We start from the raw sequence: 18,110 nt of genomic DNA on the forward strand, positions 1-18,110 counted from the left end.
TCAGTTGAAATGCAACATGATCAGAAACAATCGCTATGTACAATACATAAAGTCAACTTGAACCCTAGGCAACAAGTATGGTGTTCTGCTCATGTTTCCTTGTAAGCTTGAGCGCTTACCATAGAATGTGATTAAGCTCTCTACAATAACTTAAGTGTCCACGTGTCACCACAAAGTGGTTGCTGTGGATTAAATTGAAGTAATAAACCTGAATGAACCTGGTCTGAATAATGTAAAATAACATCACTTCATCGTTTACTGTTACTTTTAATGTAAATGTAATGAAACATGTCTCAGATTTGTCCATTTGCATCTTAAATGAATCTATCTTGGTTTCCTCAAAATATTATGTTGGAGACTATATTAATTGATGCTTCATCAGCTCTTACCATTGCCAGCTCTCCTTAAAATCCTTTTTGCTAATTTGCAAATGTTATACACTGTATATATATCAGATGTAAAAGAAAAAAAAAACCTTGGCTCTTTCAGCAGAAAACAAGCATGTATTGAAAACCAGGCTTTATATAATGGTTTCAAATTTACAGCACTTTATTTATTTATTTTTGCCAAGATTATGCAATTAGAAACTTCATTACTTAAATGCTTGCAGAGATCAGCCTAGCAAAGAAGATGATGTCAGCCTGACTAAAAATGTAAATTCCTTGTGTCCCACAGGGGAAAAATGTCAGTGTAATTTAAAACTACAAGGAGACATTTTACTCCACATCACCGTGAAATCAAAGTGTCAAAAGCTTACGGAATTCTGCTTGCCATGCATTTGATATGAGAGCAGTGAATAAAAAAGTGTAGCAAATACTACTATTCATCTTTTAAAACAAAGTATTTTTTCTTCCTTAAACTCAGACCGTAAGAGAAATAAGATAGCAAAACCTATCCAAAAGTGAAATAAAGTGAAAGGCAAAAGATTATCATTTCCATTATTAAACTAAATTATTTTATTTTTCACCCTCAGGAAGTAAGACTTCATATCTCAGCAAAACTTCACATTTCAGAAGCAGGGCCAGGGTTAACTTCATACTCACTAAACCACCAACAGAACATGAAAGACAATATAGTATTTAAAAGTTAGGTGTTATCCTTAGATCAGAGAATCATAGAATAGTTTTCATAACAAATTTCTCTAACTTTCTTCTCTCCATCCCCTAAAGTATCATCCTTTCCAGCCCATTTTATATTCTGGTGTCCAAGTGCTGGCAAATTTCAGCCATTTTATTTGTTAAAAAGAGCAGTAGAAAATCTGGGAATAGACTATTATATTTATGCTGAGAATTCAACAGGAAAGCTTTGCATTAGTCTTCTTATCACTAGACTAGCTCAGTTCTCCTAGGAGGGATGAATAAAGGAAGCTACGTCACTAATAAATACATATGATACCATACGAGACTAGAAAATGTCTCTCTAAAAAGAAATCTCATTCTTCAAAATCATTTTCCTAACCACACTTTACAAGCAGCAGATAAGCATGAACCAAACTAAAACACAAGCCATTACAAAGTTGCTGGCTTCTCAGATGTCAAGCATGGTTTTCCTAGCAATCATTACCTATTTGCACTTATTTCCACATATTCAGCAATCAGTTGTACCAAGACTAGCTTGTTATCACACTGACAGTACATAGAAAGAGTATGAAACACACAGAGATAGAGTCCTGTTTGTTCAATGCAAGTGAATTTATTAAAAGAAATCCAAAAAGTTCTTACCACATGAAGAATTTTATTCTCTGTTTCATATACTGTGCAATCCTGAAAAAGTAAAGCAGAAAGGACAGGTTAGATCGATTCAATCAATCACCTTTCCTAGATTTATCCTTAAAAAGAATTAAATATAATTGAAACGGCTCTAGGATGAAGCAAAAGATTTCCAAGTCTCAATTAGAATGGAAAGATTTATGTAACAAAAGCACAAAGACAGCAACAAAGGCAAAGGAAAACATACTCTCTCTGAAAGTAAATGAAAAGGGAGAACTGGCTTTAACAGAAATGGAGGAAGCTGAGATACTCAAGTCCAGCCACAGTCTTCACTAGCAGTAAGGCTTCCCACTCCTTCATATCCCCAGACCTCTAGATGGGGAGACAGGGGATCAAAATCTCCCTCTTTAAGAGTGGAGCAAGTTAGAGACCATCTCACGAGACTGAACGTGTACAAGACTATGGGGCTCAACATGATAAATCCCAAGATCCTGAAGGAACTGGCTGATGCAGTTGCGGTACAATTTTCCACCATACTTTGAGAGGCTTGGCTGTCAGGCAAAGTCACTGGTGACTGTAAAAAGGGAATCACTCTCATTTTTAAGAAAGGGAAAAAAGAAAAGCCAGGGAATGACACACCTGTGAGCTTCACATCAACACATGAGAAGACAACATAGCTGATCCTCCTGGAAGCTGTATTAAGGCACATGTGAGATAAAGAGGTAATTCAAGACAGCCAGCTTTACTGAATCCAGATTGTGCCTGACCTTTGGTGGTCTTCTGTGATGGAGTGACAACATCAGTAAAAAAAGGAAGAAAAGTTGAGGGAGCTGGGCTTAGTTTAGCTTGGAGAAGTGAAGGCTCTGGAGTGACCTCACTGTGGCCAGTATTTGTGGGGAGTTTATGAACTGGAGGAAGACCAAGTTTTTTTATGTGGTCTGATAATGACAGGACAATAAGGAATGGCTTTAAACTAAGAGGGAAGATTTAGATTATATGTTAGGTGGAAACAGTTTACTCAGAGGATGGTGAGGTGAGGCACTGGCACAGCTGCTCAGAGAAGCTGAGGTGCCCCATCCCTGGAGGCGCTCAAAGCCAGGTTGGATGGGGCCCTGGGCAGCTGAGCTGGTGGGGGGCAGCCCTGTCTATGGCAAGAGTTAGGGCTGTGTGAGCCTTGAGGTCTCTTCCAACCCAAGCCATTCTATGATTCTGTGAGGTCTGCTGAAACGTGAATGCACTTCCCAGAATGTGAGGCTGTTTTTATAAGAAGATTAACAGATGGAAAGCTCAGGGCTGTGAGTTTTCCTGACAGACAAAAATCTCAACAGATATAGTGAAGTGGAAATACAGGAATTAGTAAGGAAGAGAATGCATGAAATGCAACCAACACTGGTGAAAGAACCACTCTTTTCTAAGTTCACAGGGTGCTACAGCTGTGTGGTGATTTGTACACATTCAGTTTAGGATGGATGTTTTATATCCTACCCAATAACTCACTTGGAAGATGTGCCTAAGGTTTCATGCTATAAATCCTTTTATATTTAATCATTTTATCCTCTTCGAAAAACAAGTTTGTTATATGCAACTCTTTTAATAATAAATTTTCAGTCCATTAAATGTTTTTAGCATTACTCAGCGAAGAACAGCAAATGCATTCTTAAGCTTTATGTAAAACATCAGTGCAGAAGCAGCAAGTTTATCAAGGCATTCAGGAAACATTTGCCAGTAAGTACAGCCAGAAAGAAAACCTAAATCATTTAATTATATACAGATATCAATGAAGAATTTGCAATCTTAGTACCAAAATGCACATTTCATTGTTTTACATGGGAAGACATGTAGCATTTTCCATCTGGATATGTCTTATGTTCTACACTGATTCCTATGAATCATTTTGGGGAAAAAGAGAAAAAAAAGAAAAAAGAAAAAGAAGGCAAGAAGGAGTTGTAATGTTTATATTGAGGGGAAAAAAAAAAAAAAAAAAAGAAAAGAAAAAAAAAAGAAAAAAGGTGCTTCTAAGAAGACATCATTATTTCATGTGTAATGAAGAGCTTACTATAAATTTAACATTCAGCTTAAAGAGGATATTGTTTGAGAATTCTCACTGCTAAGGGAAGGAAATTAAGAACCCAGACTCCATAGAGGTTTATTACAACTAGGAAGCAAGTGAATATGAGAGAAACACAGCTACATTTGTGCAAGCATAAAGGAAGGTAAAAAACCTGCTTACTTCTGATAAACCAAGAGTGTAAGTAAAAACCATTTCTGAATCTACCGGATACTAAATCAAGTAGAAAACTTCCCAGGCATCTAGATTCTGCATGGTGCAAGTGATGTCACCCTGAAATCCTATCCTCATCACACAAATCCATACAAATGTACAGTTGGCAAGAGAAATGGCTAATGGAGTTCATCGCATATAGGACAGCTGATTTTTGATGCTACATCTTTCTACAGTCAAGAGAAAAATTAATTGTTAAGTAAGTAAACAAAATTAAAACTGGAAGAATGCAAACTCAATGCTTTGGTTAAAAACTTCCAAAATATGCCTTTTCTGTAAAATAATAATAATAAATGACATGCAGCTAAACATAATTCGAGCCTGAACTCAGAAAAATGTGCAGGAATGCAAAGATCCATGCTAGCACAGCCTTGAGCAATCCTGAAGTCTAAGATTCAAAGAAGCCTACAAAAGGTCACCAAGCTGATCTCTGTATCATAGCAAGCTTGTTTCAACTTCCCTCAGCCATCCCTGGAGACAAGGGCTGAGACTGTTTTTGAATGAACCCAAGAGCAAAACTTATACGTAATTTTCTTTCACAGTCAACAGTTAATTTCTCCCTGGATTTATTTATTTGAGTCATTCCACAATTTTGTGCTTTATCTTCAAGCACGTGTTGTGGGTAATTGGGCTGATGCTCTTCCAGTATCCCTTAGGTAGAACAAGGAACTGAATTTTTTACTGCAAGTCTTCACCATTTACAATTACTGTTTTTTCATACCCACTTCATTTCAACTTAAAATGTTTAATGCACTTGAGAACAACAAAGAGAGTCACTAATTATGCAATTCAAAATATTTTTTTTGTTCCTAATAGCATACTACCCTCAGTTAGAGAACAACTCTCCCTTCCACACCTTGACTATTCCTGAAGAACCTACTTAAATATCTGTTTACTCACTGTACCCAAAAATTACAGTTATGGTGAGAAAAAGACCATATACAAATTTAACATCAACTTTTTTCTACTTCAGAAAACAGGGAGCACAAGCACACAAACATTACAGCAAAGTTTTCCTCCTACACAAGACAATTATTTGCTATTCAGGAGGAATGCTGTGATTAACCCTGAACTCAAACATGCAGGTACAATAAATGGGAGATGTTTTGCTTTTACCTGTGCTTTGCCTGAAACATGCATATTTACTGAAAAGTTATAATGAAAGCTAAACTATTTCATTGTCACCTAACCAAACAAACAAAACTTCAGTTCAAACAGCTGAAGAAGAATATTGTCTCCTCGGTGCACTTCACAGAATCATAGAATGCCTGGGTTGAGAAGGACCACAATGATCATGTAGTTTCAACCCCCGTGCTGTGTGCAGGGTCACCAACCACAAGACCAGGCTTCCCAGAGCCACATCCAGCCTGGAACAAACATTAAAAAGCAGACATTTATAGAGGGGGGCTGCTGACAAAGCATGAGATGCAGCTCTTTTCCGTATGCTACAAACTCTGTGCTAACTTACATTTACAACGATGTAGTCAAATATTGGCCATTAAGTTTCAGACAGGAAAATTGGACAGTTCTGTCAGCAAAGGAGAAGAATTAGAAGGGGAATATAATGGCACAATTTAGCTGCTAACATGAGGTTTTCATGGTCACACTTTGTAGCTCTAATTCATGCACCGAAAGTGTCACAGGGCCCTTTTGGTCCTTTTCTTTGCAGAGATAGATGGAAGTAAGCCAAGTTCTTAATAAAAAGGGAAAAATAAGGTCCAAAGCTAGAAGATAAAGGAAAAAAAAAAAAAATGCAGTAGAAGTAAACAAGAACAAACCACAATAATCAGCAACAGGGTTTTTCTGCACTTCCAGTTGTAAGACTAGCAAGACATGCTACAGTGTAACTGAGGTGCATCACTTTCATTGTGCTTCTTCCAGAACTTTTGAGCTTCAGTATTATTTCTATAAAAACTTTGATTTCATCATGTCCCTAAGTAAGAATGATTACATACACTTACAATTACATAAACTGAATTAAAGTAGCACTGCATGGTGACAATGCTTCTGAATACATGTATCTCACCCTACTCTGTTCCTCAGCTTTGCTAGTACAATTCACATGTGAGGTAATCTCTATAAAATAGTTATAGATTTTGTTGTTGTTGTTTCTAAATCAATGGTTATGATGCTTTATTTTTTCTAACTTCTTTTCTTCACCTCTTGCTATTATGGCTATGTTTTTAAACTTCTAACCTAGCACGTCTTAGAACTGGGGAACTGGGTCAGCTAATTATACTGACAATTTTCTTTGGTCCTTTTCTTTCCATCGAAGTTGATTAAATCTCAACTCAGAATGTGAAATACAGAGGTCTAGAAACCTGCCAACTGAAATTACTGCTTATGCATCCCAAGCAAGTGTGGAGGTCATGCAGTTCTCCAGTACTATAACTATGAGAAAAAAATTTAGAATAAAACACTTCTAATTTTGCACATATAAAATGTATATATATTTATATGTCTGAGTAAGCATCACGTCAAATTACCCATTGCAATTAACTTCCAAGCACTTCTCATTGTAGTTGCAAAATACTATTTTGAAAACATAATCATCCTTATTGTTATTACTGTTTTGTCCAAATCCTGTAGGCATCTTTAGCACTGCATACTTTTTGGCAGTATCCAGTTCCTATACAACTCCACAACTTACCTTCAGAATAAAGTTATGCCAGTTCAGAACATAAAATACGCATACAGTTTATGAACAGGGAAAACTACTAAAAGATGTGTATTTGTTCTTTCAGCAACAACTCAGAAATGGCTCAGCATTTGTAGATGAGAGTGTGCAATAGAGCTGTATCATTGTTGCTTCACTGTATTTCACTGTTGTTCAGATTAATGACTCAGTTATTCATGTACATAATCATCCTAATTTATTTTTTCCTTCAAGGCAGGGAAATCTCCTAAGCAGAGCAGGTATATAAGCAGGTTATGCAATTGCCAATGACAAAAATCATGTCTCCTGATTCTCAGATAACATAATAGCCCGAACAAATATTTTGTGAATTTGCACTATTGGAGCATTGCCTGGAAGAATTTGTAAGTTGCTTGCTGCAGAGGTGGAGTCAAATGGAACAAGAAGTTATTATGAGAGCATTCATTTTCAAAGTGGCTTTTGAGCTGCATCTGATGGAGCTGCTCTATTGTCTTCTTCATATGCTTTTCTCCACAGACCAACTAACCTACACAAAGACAATACATGCATGTATACTGTACAGGTTTTACCAGTCTTTCAATGATGTAATGATATAGGCAAGATTAGGAACATAATTTTTTAAATGGTAGTGAAATCACTTAGGAAACACATTTTTCATGATCAGTTCTATACTTTTTCTGTGTCTTGTTTTAAGATGGCAAAAGTTAGATTTTATGTACTGCTTAAGGACAGATGTCTGATAGCATTGTCGTCACAGTTATTTTGCAGTCATGCAAAATATTCTGAAGTATGCAACTCTGGTTCTCTATTTGTAACAAAAATAATAAATTACATGATTGCTAAAAGAGAGTTCAGGCCCTCATGCATTGCCAAACCTTTGGTATAAAATGTCTCTTGAGCAACATAGCCATTGGCTGGAATTAAGTTAAGCCCTCATTGCTTCTCAAATTGGTTAAAACTGTAACTAAATTGTTACCAGTGCATGTCAAATGAATTGTCTGTCAGCCCTGCTACTTAAAACAATAAGAAATAATTAGCTTGAGAACGCTCGCATCATAACTCCCAGGCCCCTCTGACTCCCCACACCTTCCAAAACAAGCGGTTCTGTCTTGAAGAAGCTTTCTTCAAGTCTTGGCTCCAGACAGCTTGTGTCATTGGCACCAGGAAGGCTCATTTAGCTTGAATTCTGACCAGTTCATTTATGGCAAGAGAAAGACAAGACTGAGGTTTACTGGAATCTTCACTGGATGTTTTCATAAAAGTTCTTTATGATCATGATGAAGTCTAAAGTTTTGCCAACAAAAAGACAGCAAAAACTTCACAGTCTTCATAGTAGACTTGGTTATTGTGACCCTTTATTGCTTTTTTTTGGACTGAGACAATAGTATATGATTTTGAAATAGGGACAAGATAAGGTAGATACAATTAATTTAGTCTTCAACTACTTAAAACAGAAAATGCATGGAAAATATTCCTAATATAATTGATTGCAGGATTAAACAATGATAGCTTTGAAACAATAAACTTGATCAATACAATATAGACTGTATGGTAAAAATGTTGCAGTGTCCTATAAGTAAGGACATCAGAAAACCGAAGGATATTAGGGAATTCCTAATGTGCAATTTACAGGTATAACTGAGTAATTACTGGAATAATAAAACACAAATTGGTAGCTATATAGGTCTGTTTCAAACTCTTCCTCCCAACTATTCTCCACAAAAAACAAGAAAATAAATCCTTTAAATACTCCCAAACAAAAAGAAGCTAGAAAGCAGTTAACATTCTCCTTTGCTAACAGGCAAAGAATTAAGAGCATGACACATACACAGCTCTCCTAGTCTCATGCTTTGTCATATCTTTGATTTTAAAAGATCTAGCAGGGTTTTGAATGAAAAAGATAAGGGCTTGGGGACAGTGTTAATTATATATGTCTGGAACAAAGGCAGGGCTGCAGAGCAAGAGGAAACACCTTTCTCCCATCTCACTGCCTAAATTACAATAGAAGGCTGCTCTTAAGCTTTGCAGAATCCCAGCATTTGCACAGGTAGTCCTTGACAGCTGCCATATAAGGTTAAGTTTTAAAATTACACAGCTTATAAATAATATATATATATATATTAACAAGTGGAATTGTAAGTCAAGTATGGTGCTTTCTCCTAGTTTATTCCTGATGAGGTGCTCCAAAAAAGTCTCCCACTGTGGCTGTTCCTCCTCCAGACTGCCACAGCCCAGGGAGCTCTACCCTTAACCCTCCCCTCTTCTGCAACCTCTTCCCTGTTGCTCAGCAGCTTCCTAAAAATCATGCTGCTTTAATTATCATCTGTGAGCAGATGAGTCACAGAGCTCTCATCCCTTCTGTTCACAATCACAGTTTAGAATCTCCTCCTGTATATTTGCCACTAGCCCTAGCGCAGTATGCTGAAAAGCTGAAATCACATTTCCCTGAATCCTCCCTGCTTCCTTCATCTTTGCCTATCTCTGTCAAGAATTCCACCACCTTATGTCCCACAAGCTCACAACCTGGATGCCATTTCCAACTCCTCTTCACTTCCCACACAAATCCTGTTGATATTCTTCCCACTGCCATTCAGAAATATTTTTTCTTTTCCAGTTATGCTGCATTTATTCAATCCATGCAGCTTCTTGACACTGAGTCCATGGCATCATTTCTCTGTTATTATTCCCTGTCTAACTACTTTTAAGCCAGAGTTCATCTATATCTGCAGCAACCCATGCTATCTTCCCCCATCAGAAACATACGTAAAAAAAGACAGAGATGGGAGAAAGCAGATTGGTGAGCACACAACATATACGATACTGATGGAAAAAGAAAATATCCCTATTGTGAAAAATATAATACCAGCTCTTAAATAAATGCTACATAAAAAGATACTTTCTATGCTATCTACACAAATGCATGCAAAAGTCTGAAGACTTCCCTTGATTTAATGAAACTGAAATGATTATTGTATTTTTATTATTATTACTTCTTTTTTTCCAAGTTCACAGCCCTTGTGTACAAACTAATAGCAATTACCTAGATTACTGAGTACAAAGAATTGCTTTAACATTATTTAAACAATCTGCGTGGAGTGGCACCTATCACCATAGCAACAGGATGCTTCATGTAAAAATTTAACGCAACTTACATAAATCACCCACAGATCAAGCAGCTACTGGGAAAAAATGCTCCCTGGATTAATAGACACGCAACGTGGGCACTGAGCTCTTTTCTTCCAGATTTCTGAAGTCATTTTCCATTTCCACTCACTTCTGCCTTCTGTTTTATGAAAAGCATCACAGAATCATCTTGCTTTCCTTTGAGATCTGGTCACATACTAACTCTTAAGTATCATAGAATCATTAAGATTGGAAAAGATCAGTAAGACTATCTAGTCCAGCCATCAACCCATCTGCATATAATCACATTTCTTCCAAAACTGTTTCTAAAATGAACTGGCAGTCTATTAGGTCAGAAATCCTAGCCAGCTTTTCATCACTGGCTAAAGTCACATTGACACTTGCTCGTCTATCTTGCTAGATTCCAAGTGCTCGCACAGATTAAATTGAATTTCACCTCAGGATTATTCTTCTACTCAAAGACATTCTCAATGGGTAAAAAGAATCCACTGAAACTATCAACAGATGAGAGGTCAGAAACTAAAGCAAAAATATTTCAAATGAGAAAAAACAACAACAAAACAACAAAGTAAAAACACACCTTATTCCACACTGCTAATACAGAAAAATCAGTGTCAGGCATTCAAAATGAGCTCTTTTATTATTGACATGCAAAATACAGTTTGTAGTGGAGGTGTTTTGCAGTTCTTAAGTTCTCAACGTCACCTCCAAAATCATTTAGAGGTAAATAATTTTAGTTTCCTTCTGTTTTTCCTTTAGGATTGTCATGTAAAAGAACTGTGGTTTATAAAACACAATTGCAGCAAAATACTTCATGATGCATAGTGCCTAGGTGGTTATTCTGCCATCAGAGAAAATAACTGAACTTGAGAAAACATAATGGTATTTAGGAAGATGGCATTTCAGGCTCAGAAATGACTCAAACATTTTACACTGGTTAATCTGAAATTCTTTGTGTGTTTTTAATGGATTTAAGTAAACAAATACAAATGTATCTCACATGACCTCCCTTAAATAAAGCTTGACCCTACACTTTTCATGATCAAAGCTTCTGCAGGCTTCCTAGCAACACAGTTTCTGTATTTCTCCAGACTGCAGTGAAATCCTGCTTCATAGCACCTCCTTACAGAGACTACACTGTCTCTGGAAAAGGAAAATTAGAGTTTCTGAAGCAAAAGTGGTGAAAACCAAGACTGCATTTCTACCGATCTGATTAATATAATCTTAATTCATCATCGTTAAGGACTAAATGCAGCTTTTGCAAAGAACTAAAGAAGAAGCATAGCGTATCTCCTGTCTGCCCCTACCTGAATGGAAAACAGAGATGGCACTCAACAAGTACTGGCACAGTGCCCACATAAATCAGTTTAAGGAAAAAAAAAAAAAAAAAAAAAAAAAAATAATAATAATAATAATAATAATAAAATAAAAATACAGGTTCTATTTAAAAGCAACATATGAAACACCTGAAAACACTTTTCCCCTACATCCACACTTGATCTCAGTTTCCATGGACTTCCGGCCACTTTTCCGTCAAGTGTGAATTAACCCAAGCAGTCCTTGACTCTTTCACCATCACCTGACCCACTCAGATACTTTTCCTTAAAAAAAAAAATTCAACAGCTACACTGGTTTACCAGTATATGCTCAAAAAAGAGTACTCTTTCTTCCTCAAGTTATTCTGCTTTTTCTTTCATTTTTCCCCACTGAGAGAGTCCACTAATCTAAAAGAAAATCTTCTAAACAAATAAAGAATAAGCCGACAGTGACACATTCTTATTTTCTAGTCACTAAGCTTCTTATGTACTCAGCAATCTTTTTTTTCTTCCCCCTTCCTCCAATCATGAAGCAAAGTATTTCTGAAAGAAGTTCATATCCCCATATACTATTATTAAAGTTTTAACCTTTGGTCTACTCCCTACCTAATTCCATTTCAAAAAACAAAAACAACAACAACAACAACAACAACAACAAAAAACAGCAAAAAACATTATAGGAAAATTGCAGAAATAATGCACCACTATCACAAAAGGGCATCTGTGGCCCACTAGACATTTATTTATTTGACATTAAATTACAAATGAAATTTTCTGTAAAAGCGTGCTATGGAGAAATAAGCTACTCTTACTTTGAAAAGGAGCAAAACACTGCTGAAGATTACAAATTGAAGCTGCTTTGATAAACAAAAACAAGTTTTGTACTTGCAGCAATCCTTTAAATTCTTCTTTACCTTATACATAATACACTGACTGGTGAATAAATAACTGCACGCGATAATACACATTCTGAAACACCACTGCTTCTGAATACTGATTTGAACATTGTGTAACAATAAATCTTGCATATCAACAGCACTTGCATCATATAAGGTCAGTTCACATTTCTGTCAGCACGATTTTCAATGAGTTATAACATTCTTATTGGAATATCATTTTGATCATAAGTACCAAAGGTAGATATTGCCTTGGTATTGTTTTCTGATAGAGCTTTTTTGTTCAGTTTTTAACCTTTCACTGTTCTTGTTTATCTACCCACTTGTATGCTTATCCTCCTACTTATACACTTACCAGAAATGGGGCAATTTGTATTAACTGTGTACTCTGCATATATACTTGAAATTCCAAATCTGGAAAAGCCTCCTTTTTAATAAAAAATGTGAGCAGGGATTAGTAGCAGGAGAATAACAAAAATTTCCTGAATGCATTTGATAACAACGTTGGAGGAGAGGGAAGAACATAAAAAAAAATAAAATTAATTAATTAAAAAAAATTAATTGTCATTGGTGATTCTGAACACCAATTAATGCATAACAGGTATAATAAGAAGCCAATCAAACATTCACACCACTTAACTACTGAAGCTACTTAAAGAAATCTATAGTAATTAGCTACTTAGCACGACCTTAAATTCAATGTTTTAAATCCCTATTTAGCAAGTCCACGAAGTCTTGAGAACTAGGACTGCAAGAAGTGAGGAATCGTGATAGAGAAGAGAAACTTTGTAACAATGTTACTATTACTAAGGATATTAACTTATAGTATATTTGATACTATCCTAACAATGTTAATAGAATCATTCTATATGATACATTTCTATTCTGAGTCTTGGATTCCCAGTACAAAGAGAGACTGGGAGCTACTGACCAGAGGGGCTGGAGCACTCCCCCCCAAGAAGACAGGATAAGGGAGCTGGGCTTGTTCAGACTGGAGAAGGCTGTGGGGTGACGTAACTGCAGCCTTCCAGTACCTAAAGAGAGCCCATAGACAGGAAGGGAGACAACTGTTTACAATGCTTGATAATGGCAGGACAAGGGAAAGTGGTTTTAAGGTAAAGGAGGGAAGATTTCAGTTGGATATCAGGGGGGAAGTTCTTTACTGTAAGAGAGGTGAGGCGCTGAACAGGCAACCCAGAGAGGTTGTGGATGCCCCATCCCTGGAGGTGTTCAAGACCAGGTTGGACCCTTGGCAATCTGGTCCAGTAAACGGGGAGGTTGGTGGCCCTGTCTGGCAGGGAGGTTGGAGATTCACGATCTTCAAGGTTCCTTCCAACCCAAACCATTCTATGATACTGGAGATAGTCCAAAGTAGGGAGCTACTGAAGAGCCCTAAATTTAATAGCCCATCAGAAAGGAGGGTGGCATTAAGAGAGAAACCCATAGGAAGAACTTGTCAAACAATGCCTTACTGTCTTAAGGGGAAGGAAACAATAATCTTAAAATAAAATAAAGCAGCATAGAAGCATAGGATTATTGTGAATGCAAAACAGGTTACAGTAATAATTTGCAGTGCCCTGGGGGACCTAACTCCCAAAGGCAAATTAAGTGGCGGGCAACATGCAACACACACAGAAAATGAAATGGTTAATCCCTAGTATGTGCCATTCTGCACTGTATTCCAAAGTTGATTTCTAAGTAGGTATTATGAACACAACTTTAAATAATCATTCAAAGGTTAAAGCACTAGTGTTAAAAACATCTCTAACATCGTCTTTTTAAGGTTTTTCATAAACTGAAAATATATATATAAATTAAATTACAAATTGCTATAAATTAGTTAAATACTGTGAGATACTTCATGTACAAAAGAAACTGAGTCCTAAAACAAAACAAAAAAACATACAAAAAATACCAGTTAAGGTGATATCAAAACATTTTGTTTTAGGCATTCAGCCTTAAGAAAGTATAATCAGTGTGCTCAATGATCATGCAAAATAAAAACTCAGAGACAATTTGAAATGCTAAACTGGAACACATTCATTTTTAGTAGAGATCAATCCACATGTGTTTGGGGCTAGTAATGGAATTTTTCATTATCTTTCTTCAGACTGCAACTCAATTCTGTTCCAGAGCATGCTTAAATTTAGCACACAAATGCTCCTTTTGACTTCAAAGTATGGATTCATGTACTGGACTGCTTCCTGATTGGGAAAGCATGTCAGTTTTGGCAAAGTTAAGAGTACTTTTTTCCAAAGATATTAAATAGTAACATTTGGTCTATTTCATTTCACACTGAAAAACATACAGAGAAAATTATTTACCTAAGACCATAGCAAATCAGCAGTATCATGAATGTGGATGACTTTAAATAAATAAATAAATAAATAAATATGAGCTGATACTCAGTGGCTTTCTGGGAAATATTGCAGTGGTTCATCTTCTAACCACTTTCTCATTAATAGTGCGTACTATTAATGAGAAATATAATTATATATATATATATACACAGACACATACATATAATACACACACATACATATATGATTTCATTGTTATATAGTTAATGAAAACAGATCAGATGGCTCTTACTCCCACTTAAGAAGCTGGACAGTGACTCACAATTACTTCTGTGGATAACAAGCAGTCTGGCCAAGGGCAATAGATGTCCTGTATGTTTTCTATCCTAGAGAACTGACCCTTTTTCACAGCTCAGTAAGGGCAAAACTCACTATGGGACAACAGATTAGAAACACTTTGCACAAGAGCTCTCCATCCCTCAAAATAAGAAAACAGACAGAAGAGGCAGGAAACTGGCATGGCTTGGCAGGGATCTGCCAGTCAAATTGAGGAGAAAGAAAGGCAAGTACAGGCAGTGGAAGCAAGGAAACATCACCTGCAAAGGTAACAGGGATGCTGTGCCTAATTCCATCTTTGCACATCCAAACATGTGGAACAGAATTTGGCAAGGGATGTTAAAAACAACAGTTCCATAGTTACATAGGTCAGAAGAGACAGACAAAAGAGAGTATGCCTCCTCTGATAAATGAGAAAGGATAAGTGGCTACAACAGATATGGAGAAGGCTGAGATACTCAGTGAGTTCTTTGCCTCAGTTTTCACTGGCAGATGGGATTCTCATATTTAGCACATCTCAGAACCTCAGAGACCTGAATTTCTTGGTGGGAACTGGGGGAGCAAATTCCACCTACACCCCGCCCACAGGCAGAGCAAGACTGAGAGCCTCACAAGACTGGATGTATATAAGTCTATGGAGCCAGACAACACACATTCCAGAGTCCTAAGGGAACAGGCCAATGTGGTTGATAAGCCACTATCCATCATATTTGAAAAGTTGTAGTTGTCAGGTAAAGTCCCTGACAATTGGGAAAAGGGAAACATCACTCCCACTCATAAGAAAGGGAGGAATGAGGACCTGGGGAACAATAGGCTGGTAAGCCTCGCCTGTGCCTGGGAAGATCATGGAATAGATACTCCCAGAATATACGTTGAGGCACACAAGGGATAAACATGTGATCTGAGGCAACCAGTCTGGTTTCAACAAGGGAAGGTCTTCCCTTGGCCTTCTGTGATTGAGTGATGGCACTGGTAGACCATGGAAAGGCATCTGATATCATCTACCTAGACCTCTGCAAGGCCTCTGACATGATTCCCCACCACATCCTTATCTCTAAATTGGAAATACTGTTTTCAAAAGGTAGACTATTAGGTGGACAAGGAATTGGTTGGAAGGTCACAGCCAGAGGGTTGTGGTCAATGATTCTATAACCAGAAGAAGGCCAGGGATGAGAAGTGTCCCCAGAGAGTGTCTTGGGATCAGTACTCTTTAACATCTTTATCAGTTAAGCAGATAATGGGGTCGAATGTTCCCTTTGAAAATCTGCCGATGACACCAAGCTGAGTGCTGAAAATGATACATCAGAAAGAAGGGATACCAACCAAAAGAACACCGATAAACTGCAAAAGTGGACCTCTGAGAACCTAATGAGTTCAACATAGCAAAGTGCAAGGTTTTGCACTTGAGTCAGGGTAATCCCAGATATACATAGACTGGGAGAAGAACTCCTTGAGAGTACCCTTGCTGAGAAGGACTTATGTGTTCCAGTAAATGAAAAAACTTAACATGAGCCAACAGCATGTGTTTGTAGCCTGGAAGGCCAACAGTATCCTGGGCTGCATCAGAAGAATGGTGGCCAGTAAGACAAGGGAGGTGATTGTACCTCTCTGCCCTTGTGAGGCCCCATCTGGAGTACTGTATTCGACTCTGGAGCCCCCAACTCAAGAAAGAAACTTTTGGAGAGGGTCCAGAGGATGACCACAAAGATGATCATAGGGCTATAGCACCTCTCTTGCATAGACAGACTGAAGTACCTGGGCTTGCTCAGTCTGGAGAAGGTTGCAGAGAAACCTCATTACAGCCTTCCAATATTTAGAGGGAGACAAACATGAGAGAAATCAACTTTTCACATGGGTAGATAACAATAGGACAAAGAGGAATAACTTTAAACTAAACAAGGAAAGATTTAGCTTCAACATCAGGGGGAAGTTTTTCAGTGAGAGGGTGGTGCAGTGCTGGAACATGTTGCCCAGGGAGGTTGTGGATGCTCCATCCCTGGGAGTGTTCAAGTTCAGGTTGGATGGGACCCTGGGCAACATGATCTAGTACTTGACCCAGAAGCTGGCAACTCTTCGTGCAGCAGAGAGGTTGGAACTTGATGATCCTTGAGGTCTCTTCCAACCCAAGCCATTCATATGATTCCTTGAATAACCATTCACAAAAACAAAGGTGGGGCCTTCTTCCACAGCCACTGTCACTGGCACCTCTGTTGCAGTTTGAGGCAGAGTGAAGATGAGAAGCCTGGCAATATTGCAGAATGGTCAAAGCACAAGACTGGCTAGACACACCTTAGCTCTTGCCCAGACAGTAAAATGCACCCTTGCTAATATAATCTGTAGGGAGGGGGCATCCCACATTCCATTACCACACCAAAAAAACATCAATCATATTTGAAGGAAAAAAACAAAAATTAAAAAGAAATTTTCGTTTTCCAAATTTGAGCACAGAAGACTAGCAACACTGCTCTTCTCAAAATCAGAGAGGAGGCAAACACTGCTAATCTTTGGTATTGTACATATTTATGAAAGCATTAGATAAAAATGCATTGTATTTATTTAAAAAGAAGAGTAGTGTCATCAAACAAACTCACACCAAGGGGACATAAGATATATTTAGCATGGACCAATTGAGTGACAGTAGACTAGTACTTCTAAAAACTAGATTAAAAAAAAAAAATTCTCCCCAGCACTCCTACTTCTACCCAGCTCACCCTCTCACACTTCTCTAATCTCCAGTTTATTAGGTGCGCACAGTCCTGCAAAATTCTCCATATTGGCATTGGCCCTTTCCTCACGCCCTTGCTGAAACACCAGGAGAGCTAATGCTCTCCAAAGTCTCATCCCTCTGCATAGTGGGCACTGTTGCACCACATGCATCTCTCCTTAAGCACTGCCTGTCCCAGCACTGAACTGCAGCCCAAAGCAAGTGGATATGCACACAGAGGGAGGGCCAGCAATTCACAGCAGATGGCTGTGACCCGCCCCTGCAGCAGCTAACAGAGAAGAATTTATCCTGACATTTGTCTAGAGAAAAGAAATACAAAGCCAACAAGCTGCTTCACAATCTCAGCTGAAGGAGAATAATTTGGGTCCAATAAACATTTGATTTTCTGCTATAAATAGCTGCAGTAGATAATCTTAGTGGTCTTTTCTAACCTTCATGATTCTATGAAATAGAACACCAAAAACCTAGTAAAACAATGGTGAAAGAAAGATAGTACCACATCTCTCCAGAGATATCAGTATTAGACAGATAAGTTGTAACCTCAGAAATACTTGCATCAGGGTACAGAATGATGCTTGACTTGAACAGGGAAGCAGAAAACAGATGCTCTGCTGGAATTCAGAATAAAGGGGGGCTAGAAGGGGGATAGTTAAAGGTAGTGTTCAGAAAATGATTTAGTTAGGTAGAATAACAAGGACAGAAAATGATTTAGTTAGGTAGAGTAACAAGGAATGGAGACAGTGGGTC

General features: G+C 37.7%; 1 protein-coding gene across 6 annotated transcripts in view; it reads right to left on the bottom strand.

The window, feature by feature from the left end:
* The window catches only part of CNKSR2 (connector enhancer of kinase suppressor of Ras 2), a 209,885-nt gene that overhangs the window by 133,263 nt on the left and 58,512 nt on the right, over window positions 1-18,110 (bottom strand). For all 6 annotated transcript variants that reach the window (XM_072328345.1, XM_072328334.1, XM_072328325.1 and 3 more), the window contains exon 5: window positions 1,722-1,763. In XM_072328345.1, the coding sequence (XP_072184446.1) occupies window positions 1,722-1,763 (42 nt within the window). The remainder of the gene's footprint in view (window positions 1-1,721; window positions 1,764-18,110) is intronic.

Source organism: Excalfactoria chinensis, chromosome 1, assembly GCF_039878825.1.
Source record: "Excalfactoria chinensis isolate bCotChi1 chromosome 1, bCotChi1.hap2, whole genome shotgun sequence".
In the NCBI taxonomy this organism is placed as follows: domain Eukaryota; kingdom Metazoa; phylum Chordata; class Aves; order Galliformes; family Phasianidae; genus Excalfactoria; species Excalfactoria chinensis.